Consider the following 16,875-nt stretch of genomic DNA (forward strand, 5'->3'; position numbering starts at 1 on the left):
AATAATTGTTATTTAGTGCCAGCTTTGAGCATGAACATTATATCTGGATCTCGTTTAATTCGAGATGGCTACTCATTTAAATCCGAGAATAATGGTTGTTCTATTTATTTGAGAGATATGTTTTATGGTCATGCCCCGCTGGTCAATGGTTTATTTTTGATGAATCTCGAACGTGATGTTACACATGTTCATAGTGTGAATACCAAAAGATGTAAAGTTGATAACGATAGTCCCACATACTTGTGGCACTGCCGCCTTGGTCACATTGGTGTCAAGCGCATGAAGAAGCTCCATACAGATGGACTTTTGGAGTCTCTTGATTACGAATCATTTGACACGTGCGAACCATGCCTCATGGGTAAGATGACCAAGACTCCGTTCTCCGGAACAATGGAGCGAGCAACCAACTTATTGGAAATCATACATACCGATGTGTGCGGTCCAATGAGTGTTGAGGCTCGCGGAGGATATCGTTATGTTCTCACTCTTACTGATGACTTAAGTAGATATGGGTATGTCTACCTAATGAAACACAAGTCTGAAACCTTTAAAAGGTTCAAGGAATTTCAGAGTGAGGTTGAGAATCAACGTGACAGAAAAATAAAATTCTTACGATCAGATCGTGGTGGAGAATATTTAAGTCACGAGTTTGGTGCACACTTAAGGAAATGTGGAATAGTTTCACAACTCACGCCGCCTGGAACACCTCAGAGAAATGGTGTGTCCGAACGTCGTAATCGCACTCTATTGGATATGGTGCAATCTATGATGTCTCTTACCGATTTACCGCTCTCATTTTGGGGCTATGCTTTAGAGACTGCCGCATTCACTTTAAATAGGGCTCCGTCGAAATCCGTTGAGACGACACCGTATGAATTATGGTTTGGGAAGAAACCTAAGCTGTCGTTTCTAAAAGTTTGGGGATGCGATGCTTATGTCAAGAAACTTCAACCTGAAAAGCTCGAACCCAAGTCGGAGAAATGCGTCTTCATAGGATACCCTAAGGAAACTATTGGGTATACCTTCTACCTTAGATCCGAAGGCAAGATCTTCATTGCCAAGAACGGGTCCTTTCTGGAGAAGGAGTTTCTCTCGAAAGAATTGAGTGGGAGGAAAGTGGACTTGATGAGGTGATAGTCACCCCTTCCGAACCGGAAAGTAGCGCAGCGCGGGAAAATGTTCCTGTGGTGCCTACACCGACTGGGGAGGAAGTTAATGATGATGATCATGAAGCTTCGGATCAAGTTACCGAACTTCGTAGGTCCACAAGGACGCGTTCCGCACCAGAGTGGTACGGTAACCCTGTCCTGGAAATCATGTTGTTAGACAACGGTGAACCTTCGAACTATGAAGAAGCGATGGCGGGCCCGGATTCCGACAAATGGCTAGAAGCCATGAAATCCGAGATAGAATCCATGTATGAAAACAAAGTATGGACTTTGACTGACTTGCCCGATGAGCGGCGAGCCATAGAAAACAAATGGATCTTTAAGAAGAAGACGGACGCAGATGGTAATGTGACCATCTACAAAGCTCGACTTGTCGCTAAGGGTTATCGACAAGTTCAAGGGGTTGACTACGATGAGACTTTCTCACCCGTAGCGAAGCTGAAGTCCGTCCGAATCATATTAGCAATTGCCGCATACTATGATTATGAGATATGGCAGATGGACGTCAAAATGGCATTCCTTAATGGCTTCCTTAAGGAAGAGTTGTATATGATGCAGCCGGAAGGTTTTGTCGATCCTAAGAATGCTAAAAAAGTATGCAAGCTCCAGCGCTCAATCTATGGGCTGGTGCAAGCATCTCGGAGTTGGAACATTCGCTTTGATGAGATGATCAAAGCGTTTGGGTTTACACAGACTTATGGAGAAGCCTGTGTTTACAAGAAAGTGAGTGGGAGCTCTGTAGCATTTCTCATATTATATGTGGATGACATACTATTGATGGGAAATGATATAGAATTCTTCGAAAGTATAAAGGCCTATTTGAATAAGTGTTTTTCAATGAAGGACCTTGGAGAAGCCGCTTATATATTAGGCATCAAGATCTATAGAGATAGATCAAGACGCCTCATTGGTCTTTCACAAAGTACATACCTTGACAAGATATTGAAGAAGTTCAATATGGATCAGTCCAAGAAGGGGTTCTTGCCTGTATTGCAAGGTGTGCAATTGAGCACGGCTCAATGCCCGACCACGGCAGAAGATATAGAAAAGATGAGTGTCATCCCCTATGCCTCGGCCATAGGGTCTATTATGTATGCCATGCTGTGTACCAGACCTGATGTAAACCTTGCCGTAAGTTTGGTAGGAAGGTACCAAAGTAATCCCGGCATGGAACACTGGACATCGGTCAAGAATATCCTAAAGTACCTGAAAAGGACTAAGGATATGTTTCTCGTTTATGGAGGTGACGAAGAGCTCGTCGTAAAGGGTTACGTCGACGCTAGCTTCGACACAGATCTGGATGACTCGAAGTCACAGACCGGATACGTGTATATTTTGAATGGAGGAGCAGTAAGCTGGTGCAGTTGCAAGCAAAGCGTCGTGGCGGGATCTACATGTGAAGCGGAGTACATGGCAGCCTCGGAGGCAGCACAGGAAGCAGTCTGGATGAAGGAGTTCATTACCGACCTAGGGGTGATTCCCAATGCGTCGGGCCCAATGACTCTCTTCTGTGACAACACTGGAGCTATTGCACTTGCGAAGGAGCCCAGGTTTCACAGGAAGACTAGGCATATCAAGCGTCGCTTCAACTCCATTCGTGAAAGTGTTCAAAATGGAGACATAGATATTTGTAAAGTACATACAGACCTGAATGTAGCAGATCCGTTGACTAAACCTCTCCCTAGAGCAAAACATGATCAACACCAGGACGCAATGGGTGTTCGATTCATCACAATGTAACTAGATTATTGACTCTAGTGCAAGTGGGAGACTGTTGGAAATATGCCCTAGAGGCAATAATAAATGGTTATTATTATATTTCTTTGTTCATGGTAATTGTCTATTGTTCATGCTATAATTGTATTGTCCGGAAATCGTAATACATGTGTGAATACATAGACCACAACGTGTCCCTAGTAAGCCTCTAGTAGACTAGCTCGTTGATCAACAGATAGTCATGGTTTCCTGACTATGGACATTGGATGTCATTGATAACGGGATCACATCATTAGGAGAATGATGTGATGGACAAGACCCAATCCTAAGCATAGCATAAAAGATCGTGTAGTTTCGTTTGCTAGAAGCTTTTCCAATGTCAAGTATCTTTTCCTTAGACCATGAGATCGTGCAACTCCCGGATACCGTAGGAGTTCTTTGGGTGTGCCAAACGTCACAACGTAACTGGGTGACTATAAAGGTGCACTACGGGTGTCTCCGAAAGTGTCTGTTGGGTTGGCACGGATCGAGACTGGGATTTGTCACTCCGTATGACGGAGAGGTATCTCTGGGCCCACTCGGTAATGCATCATCATAATGAGCTCAATGTGACTAAGGCGTTAGTCACGGGATCATGCATTGCGGTACGAGTAAAGAGACTTGCCGGTAACGAGATTGAACAAGGTATTGGGATACCGACGATCGAATCTCGGGCAAGTAACATACCGATTGACAAAGGGAATTGCATACGGGATTGATTGAATCCTCGACACCGTGGTTCATCCGATGAGATCATCGTGGAACATGTGGGAGCCAACATGGGTATCCAGATCCCGCTGTTGGTTATTGACCGGAGAGGCGTCTCGGTCATGTCTGCATGTCTCCCGAACCCGTAGGGTCTACACACTTAAGGTTCGGTGACGCTAGGGTTGTAGAGATATGTGTATGCGGAAACCCGAAAGTTGTTTGGAGTCCCGGATGAGATCCCGGACGTCACGAGGAGTTCCGGAATGGTCCGGAGGTAAAGAATTATATATAGGAAGTCAAGTTTCGGCCACCGGGAAAGTTTCGGGGGTTACCGGTATTGTACCGGGACCACCGGAAGGGTCCCGGGGGTCCAGCGGGTGGGGCCACCTATCCCGGAGGGCCCCATGGGCTGAAGTGGGAAGGGAACCAGCCCCTAGTGGGCTGGGCGCCCCCCATGGGCCTTTCCCCATGCGCCTAGGGTTGGGAACCCTAGGGTGGGGGGGCTTCCCACTTGCCTTGGGGGGCAAGGCACCCCCTTCCCCCCTTTGGACGCCGCCCCCCCTTGAGATCCCATCTCCAGGGCCGGCACCCCCCCCAAGGGGGCCTATATAAAGGGGGGGAGGGAGGGCAGAAACCTGACACCTTTGGGCGCCTCCCTCCTCCCCTGCTACACCTCTCCGTCTCGCAGAAGCTCGGCGAAGCCCTGCCGAGACCCGCTACATCCACCACCAAGCCGTCGTGCTGCTGGATCTCCATCAACCTCTCCTTCCCCCTTGCTGGATCAAGAAGGAGGAGACGTCGCTGCACCGTACGTGTGTTGAACGCGGAGGTGCCGTCCGTTCGGCACTCGGTCATCGGTGATTTGGATCACGGCGAGTACGACTCCGTCATCCACGTTCATTGGAACGCTTCCGCTCGCGATCTACAAGGGTATGTAGATGCACTCCTTTCCCCTCGTTGCTAGTATACTCCATAGATGCATCTTGGTGAGCGTAGGAAAATTTTAAAATTATGCTACGATTCCCAACACATTGTGCTTCAGATTTGATTTCGACGTTTTATCTATAAAAAGGGCCGAAAGCCTATTTCGTGAGAGATTTGATTTTCGGTAACGTTGAGACGCACAAATGTGAAAATATTTAGTGTTCTCCTCCCCTTCTAAGGCAACTCTGAGGAGAATATTCGGCCACCTCTAGTTTTTTTTACGAGTATCGACCACCTCTAGTTAACTTGCTAACATTGACATCTTTAACAAGTAAACAGATAGCATACGGTGACAGATCTAACCGAACAAATACGATGTCACCATGCTAATCGACAACACTCATAATAAAAGGGGATGAGCGTCAATGCGCTGATCCGGCCACACTTGGCTAGCAGGGCGCCATCTATGATGATATTGCAGCAGTCGCTGACGTAAAGAACCTCCAGGTAGGGGCAGCAGTCGAGGAGATCCATCAATACACCATTGGTGATGCTGCAGTCGACCAGCTTGAGGCTCCTCAGAGACGGCGACCTGCATGCATCCAAGTTCAGAACAACCTAATCAAACTCGCTCTGTAAGCAGGAAGAAACCTAGCTAGTGGGATGGATCTGGTTAGAGAACATTTGGTTAACACATGTCGAGAGGATAAGAGTGGAGCACCTCGACGCGATGTAGCCGAGCAGCTCATCGTCGACGAACCACTCGGCTGTGAACGCCTCGAGCCGCCCGCTGGCGCGGTCCACAGCCTCCTTCGCCATCGCGCGCAGGGTTGGTTTGTTCTTCAGGGACAACTTGCTGTGGAGGCGCTCCATGTCCAGAGACTGCCAGAGGGGGTCAGGCAGCTTGGCCGCCTGGAGCCACGAGCGGCACACGAGGCCGGCACCCATGAGGACCTCCACGGCGCCGAGCTTGACGAAGACCAGACAGAGCGCGTCCTGGGCTAGCTTCGACCAGTCTGTCTCCATTTCCGCCTCCATGCACGAGAGACTCTGTGTTCTTATGCAGGTGACCCGTATAATTTCTCCGTAGGCTCTTCTTCTATTTGGATGTAATTTATACTAGACTAGAAGGGTTAGCTAACGGATCGCTGCAAAAAAAATGTTAACTAGGTTTACATGGGAATATTGTGTTCCATGTCACATCGCATGAAATTAATGTGGCAGGAGATTTTGTAGATAAAATTAGGTAGACACATAAAATTTACAAGATCCAATAGAATATTTAGGATTATTATTCAAGATTTTGATGAGCTGTGTGAGTGACGCGATGTATGGTCATGCAATTATGACGAGAGCCGAGTTTGGTCCTAGCCATGTTTTGGCAAGCCGGCTCGGCTCGGCTCATTGGTGCTAAATACCCATGGGTGCAACGGGACAATTTTGTTCCAGTGGTTCAACATGGAATTTTTTTATTAGGTTGAGATTGAGATATGTCGCAAGGACGGAATCCATAGAAAAATGTAAGAAAAAGTATAATGCGATTGAGATTGTGTATATGCAACTACATGAGTTGATTTTTGTTGTTTACTTGTACATGAGTTAATTTTTGTTGTTTACTTGTAAGGGATTTCTTGTTATTGATGATTTATTTGATAATGTTGCTGGTGAAGCCAACAGACTAGAGATAATAAGATAAGTGTGCTAGTGAAATTCGTTGGAGGAAGATTCGAAATTTTAACAACAAAAGTAAGATTCAAAATTACAACAAATAGAAACCTTTTTTTGCGAATACAACAAATAGAAACTTGGTAATGTTGCTAGTGAAACCAACAAACTAGTGATAATAAGATAGTGTTGCTAATGAAATTCGTTGGAGCAAGATCCAAAATTTTACAATAAAACAAAAGGTATAACGTGAGGCCAACAGACTAGAGATTATAAGATAGTGTGCTAGTGAAATTCGTTGTAGGAAGATTTAAAATTTTGACAACAAACTAGTGATAATAAGATAGTGTTGCTAATGAAGTTCGTTGCAGCGAGATCCAAAACTTTACAATAAAACAAAAAATATAACGTGGTCGTTGGTGCTAAATACCCATGGGTGCAACGGGACAATTTTGTTCCAGTGGTTCAATATGGAATTTTTTTATTAGGTTGAGATTGAGATATGTCGCAAGGACGGAATCCATAGAAAAATGTAAGAAAAAGTATAATGCGATTGAGATTGTGTATATGCAACTACATGAGTTGATTTTTGTTGTTTACTTGTACATGAGTTAATTTTTGTTGTTTACTTGTAAGGGATTTCTTGTTATTGATGATTTATTTGATAATGTTGCTGGTGAAGCCAACAGACTAGAGATAATAAGATAAGTGTGCTAGTGAAATTCGTTGGAGGAAGATTCGAAATTTTAACAACAAAAGTAAGATTCAAAATTACAACAAATAGAAACCTTTTTTTGCGAATACAACAAATAGAAACTTGGTAATGTTGCTTGTGAAACCAACAAACCAGTGATAATAAGATAGTGTTGCTAATGAAATTCGTTGGAGCAAGATCCAAAATTTTACAATAAAACAAAAGGTATAACGTGAGGCCAACAGACTAGAGATTATAAGATAGTGTGCTAGTGAAATTCGTTGTAGGATAGTGTTGCTAATGAAATTCGTTGGAGCAAGATCCAAAATTTTACAATAAAACAAAAGGTATAACGTGAGGCCAACAGACTAGAGATTATAAGATAGTGTGCTAGTGAAATTCGTTGTAGGAAGATTTAAAATTTTGACAACAAACTAGTGATAATAAGATAGTGTTGCTAATGAAGTTCGTTGCAGCGAGATCCAAAACTTTACAATAAAACAAAAAATATAACGTGGTCGGCAGGATTCGAACCTGCGCGGGCAAAGCCCACATGATTTCTAGTCATGCCCGATAACCACTCCGGCACGACCACTTTGGTAAAAGGAATGGACTCTCCGCTATATACTTGTAGCCAATTATTAGTGGCCACAACTTAATGCCAAAAGATTTTTTCTTTGAAAGCGAATGTGAGCAGACTTCGCCGCAGCCTTCTAGTTCGATAACTAATACTCCCTCCGTTCGAAATTATTTGTCTCGAAAATAGATGTATTTAGAACTAAAATACGTCTAGATATATCCACTGCGACAAGTAATTCCAAACAGAAGGAGTATATGCATGGCACTTGATACGTACAAATTTGTTTGACAAAAATGAGGCATGGCATCTCATCTATGGAGTTCGTTTTGTACTTTTATTTACTCCCATTGTTTCTTGATATAAGGTGTATATATTTTCGAGAAAAAGTCTGAAATATAAGGTGCATTGCGTTGCATCCCTCGTTTGGATAATTTTTTAAGAGATTTGATTACATTTCCTTATATCAGGCAAGCTCCTCTATTTTCTCATCTCAATTAATTAGGTGTAATCTCGTCCAAAACTTATGAAATTTTTTCTTTAAATGCGGTTTTTAATTTCCATGCCAAAAACTATACATCCTATATAAAAACAGAGGGAGTATCAAACACCGCCAAAATCACTCTGATTTGTGCAGTCGTGCCGCCGCGCCGGCCGGCCCTAGATCTGCCGGGTACTCCATCAGTGCGCGGACCGGCGGAGCCAGGACGCCCACCGCCGGCAAGCCCTGCCTTGCTCGCTCCATCCCCAGTGGCGATTTGCTCGAGCTCGCCATCGGAGCCATGGTGTGCTGCCGAGCTGCATGTACGTACTTCGCTATACAGGAGCAATGTCTACTAAGAAGATAATCACGGTAACATAAATAAAACTATAAGCATCTGAGTTTGCTTCATTTTTCAATCTCAGGCTCTATGACTGTACGTACTTGTGTTGATGCCAATAACATCTGCTGCTTAATGGAGTTTTCAAATTGATGCCATCGGGAGTTGTAGGTTGGAATCCCGACCAATTGTGCATGATATCCAAGCAACGTGCATCGCATAATACACTTGGAGGTTCACCGTCACGATCAAAACCACTGGCCGCAAAAGCTAAAAAAGCAACTGGACTGAGATTATCAAGGCCGCTGATACTGCATCGGTGAGAGAGAAAATACAGGTGATGTTCGAGGATGGGGAGGTGACAGATTTTGACTGGCTTCTCCTTGATTTTAACCATTGATGCATGGGAGATGCTCGTCCCAGTGATCCACCGTTTGGAAAACCAGCTTGCTAGAGCATCTCCAATGGATGACAAAAAAAATTGATACCCCAAAACTAATTCTCAAATTCTTGAAAGTGCACGCGCACTATATGGTGGAAATGAGCGGCTGAACGGGCAGGCCCGGCCCATAGGCCGGGCAAACGGGGCGCCCGCCCTGGGCCCCGAGGAGGCAGGGGCCCCGGCCCAGATAGTATACCTTCATGGAGCCCAAAGAAAATACACGAAAAAAAAACAATGTCCCAGGAACCGTGCAAGGAAAGCCCATTAGGCAAACCTCACGAAGGAATTGATCGATAATCAATCTGCACTGGACCCCAGACCCGCGATTCCTCTACTTCGCCAAATCCCAGTCTCGGCGTCCCCGCTCCGATTCCAAAGTCGTGGCCAGTCATTAATGGATATCTACGGCGCAAATCATTCCCCAATCAGCTCTCCTTCCTTTCTCAATGCTCTGGCCGTTTCCTAGACTTTGGAGAGACCAGGAAAGTACATGTTCTTCTTTCCTGTAATGTCGTTCTTCAATTCAAAGATTCGTTGATAAATAGCTCTGTGCATGATTCAAACGTCGCACATCTGCTAATCTCCGTGGATCTTCTTCCGCTCTTCATTGGATCCAAATGTGAGAGGGCTCAGGCAGTAGTCTAGGAAAAGGGAGGAATTTTATCCACTTCGTGGTGTCAGCCAGATTGGGGGAGGATCCAGAACAAATGTAAGTCGATGCATTAATTTTATATCTCATGGTAACACAAATGATTAAGTAGCAACCAGTTTTTACAAGATCATTTGTTGTGCCAAAAAATTGATGTCTCTATTGACAATTAGGAAATCGATATTTTGTGGAGCTATATTATTTCATTACTATCCCGATGCATTTCTCTTGATCGATAAATAGTGGTACTGCCAGTCTTAGAGTCGAAAGATCACCCATCTATACTATATGCTGGATATCTATATTATATTACTTTTGAAAAAAAACTGAGCTTTTATGTCTCAAGAAGGACCCCTTATTCTTTTCTTGCCCCGGGGCCCCATGTATCTGTGGGACGGCCCTGTGAACGGGCACCGCTGGATCAAACAAGATCGCACGGCCACAATTTCCAGGCTCTACCTGGTCGGAAGTGAGGCCGCTTTGCGCACGTGGCTGCGCCCATCGCAGCGCCGCTCACCTGGTCCGCGCGCGTCGCAACGTGTTCCCACAGGCGGGGTCCACTTGTTACTGGCGGAGGTAGAGCACGCTTGGGTGAAACGGCTTTTATTCCACGGCCCTCCTCTCTCAGTCCTGTCCTCGTTCCCCATTTTCCTCCTCCCAAATCAGGCCAGATCCAGCGGTAACCACCGGAGGAGGCAAAGGTAACCGGCGCCACAACCGCAGCCAAAGATGGGCGGCGAACATTGGGAAGTGGATCAACTGCCACCGTAGCTGAAGTTGGGCGGAGGAAGCTGAAGACGTTAGCCCGCGGGGGGGTTCGCTGCTCGTCGCCAGTGCAGGTAAGGTCCTACTCCTACCCATGGCTTCCCTGGCATAGGTCCCGCCTCGGAGCAGCTCGTATTGCTCGTATTTGTTCGGAGAGGGGGCGGTACTCAACATGGAGAGGTCACGACGGCGGGGGACGAGTTTGCCGGGCAGCCCATAGCGGTGGTTAACCGCGTTCACTTTACACAGTTACGGCCATGGTGGCGTTGGTGTCATGAGCAAAGCTCTCGTGCTGCTTTCGAACTAGGGAGGCATGGGGATTCAGCGAGGTTTGAGTTTCAACCAGAACGAGTAGATAATGGGATATCATAGGTTGTCGTACATCTCTTTTGCATCTGGGTTCCTCCGTGTTTTTTATTGAATTTTTCTAGTATAAGTTGTAAACGGAGCAAGAATAGTTGGCTAGCTAGTTGTAAAAGTTGCACACGGATGCCAACATAGTTGGATTACAGCATGAAGGACGATTAGGAGTGTGTTTTTCAATTTCATTTTCCAGTTGCACACGCTCATACGTCAATTGGTTGCATCCCGCACACTCTAGATCATTTAGTTGGCAGGACATTTTGTTCATTTTTATTTTGGGAGTTCCTATTTAGTCAGGGGGAGCCGAGAGTGCGTGTTCTAGTGGGATACGAGTTTCATGGCGAGTCACCTCCGTATCACGCAGATTCGGCGAGGGATTCCGGCGTGGTGCTCCCCGGCCAAATTGTCTGATCCCAGCATGACGATTTATTGATTTCTTTTTACAGTGATTTGAGCTGAAATAGAAGGAAGGAAGTACATAAGAGTACTAAGAGGATAGTTTAGATGGTTTTGCTCAACCCTCTCAAAATGCATCTGTGTGGTTTCTCTGTTTTCTCTTAAGTTGTGTTCATATAAGTAACCAGTTGGCTAGTTTATTGTAACAGTTGCACAGGGATGCAAATGTAGTTGGATCACACATATACGTATGTTAGTTGGCTAGCCAACTTATGAAGTTGCACAATAAGGGCTAACCAGTTGCACATTCGATGATATTCAGATGGATACACGGATACACTGCGTAAACCATGTTCAAGCAGTTTGTGTGTGTGGTTTCTTGGTTGCACATCCATGTGTGCCCTATTTCCAAGGGTATGCGTGAGGAGTTTTGTAGCGACCCGATCCGAATGGATCAAGTCTCTGTGCTTAAGTGTCATCCCTAGATCGGTATGCTGACACACACAGTACTCGAGGATTTATAACAGAGGTAATTACATGTATAAAGTAACGAAAATACTATTACCTCAATCCATATAGCGGAAGTAACAATAAGGTTGTGTATTCCCATCAACACCAATGGCAAAGTTAAGTGTAGACATCGTAACCCTAACATATCACTTACTCGTCGTAAGAATCCATGAGAGCATCTCCAGCCGCCCCCCAGGAAGCCCTCCCAAGCACGTTTTTGCGCGCCGGTGGATAAAAATCTTCCCACTCGTGCCCCCAAAGTCTCCTTTTTTGCCGGATGAAGCAAAAATCGGCGCCGGCAGCCCCAACCCAAACCCAGGAACCCGGGGGGCACCTGGGGGGCTAATTTTGCCTTTTGCAGGCGCGCCCCCACATGCAGTGACATATCTCCTCTCCCCCACCTTTTCGTCTCTCTCTCCCCACCTTTTCGTCTCTCTCTCCCCACCCTTTCCTCCTCCCGTCGCGTGCGTGCCTCCTCTCCAGCTCGCCCCGTCGGCCGCCGCGGCGCCTCCAGTCCTCGTCGACGCCGCACAGACGACATCCCCGGCCACTGGCGTCGAGGGAGGAAGCGGTCGCCCGGCCACGCCCAAGATCTCCTCCACCTCCTCCCGCAAGAAGCCGGAACCAGCGCCGTCGTAGAACGTCGTCCTTGTCCCGTCGGCGGCGCGGCCACGGGCGCGAGCGGGCGGCGTGGCCACGGGCACGAGCAGCGGCGTCCATAGTGGGCGGGGGCAGCAGCGGCCAGCGGAGGCGGCGAGGACGTGCTGCTGGAAGGACGGGGCGGCTTGGGGGTGGACACGGCTGGGAAGATTTTCATCCCCAGGCCAAAATCTTCGCCGGTAGCCCCCCAGGCGGCGAAAAAATGCCTCCTAGGGGGCTCAACGGCAGAAGATGCTCTGAGACATTGCAGCCATGTAGGTCAGTACATTGAATGTACTGGCAATTTCACACTGTAGAGCAATGCTGAGTAAATGGCTATCACTACATGCATATTTGGTTGGTGGAGGCTCTAAGTTTAATATTTGCATAAAACTAATTTTTCCCTACAACAAAGAAATAGATTTTATCTAACTACCAAGTTAAATTGCCCATATAGAGAAGGTAAACCCAACTCAATCCCAAAATCACCAAATCATTAATAACCCAACAATCTTTTTAAATAGAGTGATGAGATCAATCAAATTAATAAGTATCAGATACTGAAGATGTCCATAACCGGGGACACGGCTAATCATGATTAGTTTGTACACTCTGCAGAGATTTGCGCACTTTTCCCCACAACTCGATCTCCTCCGTTGTATTTCTTACACTGCATGATGTTTGAGAAACGGATGACCGAGACACAGTCTTTTCGAAGAGGTCCCCTTAACCGATAGATAGGCCGGTACACCTACAATCCCCTACATCTGCTAGCCCATCATGAAAAGGATTCCCACAACTTACTCAACTATGCCAGAGCACACGGAAGTTTCCAGCATGAATAATCTTTCGATCCCTTTGAGCCTGGGTGGCATTCCAATAGGATGATCACACGGATACCCGGGATCTCCTAGGAACACTGGTATATCCCCAGGTGCCCGGGCAAGCCACTGGTATATCCCCAGGGTGCACCAACCATTTCACCCAGATGTGTATTAAAGTAGCCACCTTAAAGTTCCCTTAGTTAAATATAACTCTCACATCTTTCATGAATCTCACATACCAATCCATGTCTACGAGCATAGCAAAGCAATATAAGCATAACGTATAATACCCGGGGTTTGATAAAAGACAATAAGCTCCTACCTCAACAACTACTTCCCACGCCCACATGTTACCAAATCCTACTCATGCAATGTTTGAGGGTTGAAACTAATGTATAAAAAAACTGGGTATGAAAAATATGATCAAAGTGTGAACTTGCCTTGTACCGTTGATGAAGATTCGTCGCACTCATAACTCGTGATAGATCTACTCGTCACACTCCGATCAATCTATTGTAAGTAAGCAATTGCATACATAAGCACTCATGCAAAAGAATCAAAGAAAAGATCTCAAAAAACTTTGAAAACAAGCAATTAACTCTTGCAACAGAAAACAATTTCTAACAGTACCAAAATTGGGTGTATTTGGTCTTATCAGAAAGTTTAGGTCAAGAGCTTCAATAGCAAAAAGAATCAACTAAATCGGAATTATAAAACTCAAGTTATGATCAATAGAAGTTTAAATTCAAATCTGTTTGAAACCAAGTTTTAAACTGTCAAAAACATGTTTAAGTTGGTTATCTGGGTAGAGGGGATCATAACGAAGAAGTGGGCGTTGTTTTCGTTGGATTTGGATAAACGAGCAAAAAGTTATGAGGGTTTAAAAATCAGGGACTAATCCGTGATGAAAACATTTATGAATAGGTCCCTGGCTGAAAATTAACAGAAAAAGAAAAATCTACGAACGAACATTCGCTACAGAAACCTAACGAACGAAAATCGTTCGCTACCGAAACTAACGGATGAACGTCCGCTAAATAAACTAACTAAAATAATAAACCGATCTAAAAGAAAAACCGAAAAAAACCGGATAGGGGATCAGTTCTATACCGGTCGGTGGTTCGACGGTTTTGGCGAGAAAACCGGTGGCGGCGGTTAGCGGATAGGCGACGACGATGGATCGGGATTCCGGCGAGATGGGGCGGCGGCGACGACGACTCCGGCGAGGCGGGACGGCGGCTAGGCGCGGCGCGGAAGACGGCGACGACTAGCGGCGCGGCGGCGGGAGCTGCGCGTGGTTGCGGCGGCAGCGAGAAGTGGTGGCAGCGGTGACGAGATGCGGCGCGGCGACGTAAAGCGGCAGCGAGCGGCGCAGACGGGGTCCAAGAGGGGCCCCCGGTGCAGCGTATAAAGGGGGGCTCGGCCTCGGGAGGCGGAGTCCCGGGCGTCGGCGGCTCCTCCCGTGTCCTGGCTGGACTCGGGGAAGGCGACGTCGGCGCGCCTGGGACATTTACTCAGGACCCAGGCGGAGTCCCGCGCGGCGTCGACTCCTCCCGTGTCGTAAGAATCCTGCAACATGAGACATTGCAGCCATGTAGGTCAGTACATTGAATGTACTGGCAATTTCACACTGTAGAGCAATGCTGAGTAAATGGCTATCACTACATGCATATTTGGCTGATGGAGGCTCTTAGTTTAATATTTGCATAAAGCCAATTTTTTCTACAATAAAGGAATAGATTTTATTTAACTACCAAGTTAAATTACCCATATTGAGAAGGTAACCCCAACTCAATCCCAAAATTACCAAATCATTAATAACCCAACAATTTCATTAAATAGAGTGAGGAGATCAATCAAATAATTCAAGTACCAGATACTCAAGATGTCCATAACCGGGGACACGACTAATCATGATTAGTTTGTACACTTTGTAAAGGTTTGCGCCCTTTTCCCCACAAGACTCGATCTCGTCCGTTGTATTTCTCGCACTGCATGATGTTTGAGAAACGGATGACCGAGACACAGTCTTTCCGAAGAGGTCCACTTAATCGATAGATAGGCCGGTACACCTACAATCCCCTACATCTCCTAGCCCATCATGAAAAAGGATTTCCACAATTTACTCAACTATGCCAGAGCCCATAATGGCTTGTGGCTGCACACGGAAGTTTCTAGCATGAATAATCTTATGATCCCTTTGAGCCTGGGTGGCATTCCAATAGGATAATCACACAGATACCTCGGGATCTCCTAGGACAACATTGGTATATCCCCAGGTTCCCGGGCAAGCCACTGGTATATCCCCAGGGTGCCCCAACCATTCCACCCATATGTGTATTAAAGTAGCCACCTTAAAGTTTCCTTAGTTAAATATAACTCTCACATCTTTCATGAATCTTGATACGTCTCCAACGTATCTATAATTTTTGATTGTTTCATGCTATTATATTATCTATTTTGGATGTTTAATGGGATTTATTATACACTTTTATATTATTTTTGGGACTAACCTATTAACCGAAGGCCTAGTGCAAATTGCTTTTTTTTTGCCTATTTCAGTGTTTCGTAGAAAAGAAATATCAAACGGAATGAAACCTTCGGGAAAGTGATTTTTGGAACAAACGTGATCCAGAGGACTTGGAGTGGACGTCAAGAAAGAATCGAGGAGGCCCCTCGCAGCTCCACCGACCTACTTCCTCCTATATATACCCATATACCCCGAAAACATCCAGGAGCACCACGAAACCCTATTTCCACCACCACAACCTTCTGTACCAGTGAGATCCCATCTTGGGGCTTTTTCCGGCGCTCCGCTGAAGGGGGAATCGATCACGGAGGGCTTCTACATCAATACCATAGCCTCTTCGATGATGTGTGAGTAGTTTACCACAGACCTTCGGGTCCATAGTTATTAGCTAGATAGCTTCTTGTCTCTCTTTGGATCTCAATAGAAAGTTTTCCTCGATCTTCTTGGAGATCTACTCGATGTAATTCTTTTTTGCGCTGTGTTTGTTGAGATCCGATGAATTGTGGGTTTATGATCAAGATTATCTATGAACAATATTTGAATCTCCTCTGAATTCTTTTACGTATGATTTGTTATCTTTGCAAGTCTCTTCGAATTATCAGTTTGGTTTGGCCTACTAGATTGATCTTTCTTGCAATGGGAGAAGTGCTTAGCTTTGGTTCAATTGTGACGCCCGGATAATTACGCTACAGTAATTCTCTGCTAATGGTGCCACGTCACCACAGTTACTGTTGCTAATCTCGCGTTAGTTCGAAACCGATTCAAATTTAAAATCAAATCAAATAATAAAAGTTTTTAAATTTTAAAACTAAAATGTTCGGAGTCAACCAAATATTGCATAGGTAATTATGATGGAGAAATCACACCTTTATAAAATATTTAAATACTATAAGATGAATAAAACAGCAGTAAAAACAATTATTTAAAAGCTTTGATAATAATAAACCATCACAAACTATTTTACTTTATGTGCCAAGTTAAATGTGGTGGCATAATTACATATACTAAATTAGGTACAACTTTGATATTTTACTAACAATAAAGTATATTGGAATTAAGAGAAAACAATAGGGAAAAATAAGTAAAAAGAAAAACAAAGACAAAAAACTAAAGTAAAAGCAAAAGAAATCCCCCCTCCCCCGTTGGGCCTCGGCCCAGCTGGCCACCAGGCCAATCATGCCAGCCCACCTAAACTCCTTGCTCCTTCCTCCGGTTCACCAGTGGCCGTGTGCACACCCTGGCCGTCCGTGCGCGATGCCGCCGGCTGATGCTCGCCGGCTGATGCTCGCCACCGCGACACTACAGGGGCGCAGGAGGAGTATAAGACCGCCCCGACCTCGTGGACGAACCCTAGTTCCCCACCTTCATTTCCTTCCGTTGCTATCCTCTCCCGCACACGTGGCTGAGCCGCCGCCGCCGCCTCGCCATTACTGCAACGTGGTCG

The 16,875-nt window shown here is 45.6% G+C and overlaps 1 protein-coding gene, 1 long non-coding RNA gene and 1 other non-coding gene across 3 annotated transcripts; 1 reads left to right on the forward strand and 2 right to left on the reverse strand.

The window, feature by feature from the left end:
• Positions 1–4,934: 4,934 nt before the first annotated feature.
• LOC109760229 (F-box protein SKIP19-like) lies at positions 4,935–5,582 on the reverse strand. The gene is made up of 2 exons (XM_020319065.2): positions 5,278–5,582; positions 4,935–5,148 (listed from the first exon to the last, which is right to left on the reverse strand). The coding sequence occupies exons 1-2, from the start codon at positions 5,580–5,582 to the stop codon at positions 4,935–4,937; spliced, it is 519 nt and encodes a 172-aa protein (XP_020174654.2).
• Positions 5,583–7,428: 1,846 nt separating this feature from the next.
• On the reverse strand, positions 7,429–7,510 carry TRNAS-AGA (transfer RNA serine (anticodon AGA)). The gene has a single exon. It is a non-coding gene; the product is annotated as a tRNA-Ser (tRNA).
• Positions 7,511–9,980: 2,470 nt separating this feature from the next.
• LOC123493957 (uncharacterized) lies at positions 9,981–15,976 on the forward strand. Its single transcript, XR_006663723.2, has 2 exons — positions 9,981–10,243; positions 10,979–15,976. It is a non-coding gene; the product is annotated as an uncharacterized lncRNA (long non-coding RNA).
• Positions 15,977–16,875: the final 899 nt, after the last annotated feature.

This window comes from Aegilops tauschii, chromosome 5, assembly GCF_002575655.3.
Source record: "Aegilops tauschii subsp. strangulata cultivar AL8/78 chromosome 5, Aet v6.0, whole genome shotgun sequence".
NCBI classification, from domain to species: domain Eukaryota; kingdom Viridiplantae; phylum Streptophyta; class Magnoliopsida; order Poales; family Poaceae; genus Aegilops; species Aegilops tauschii.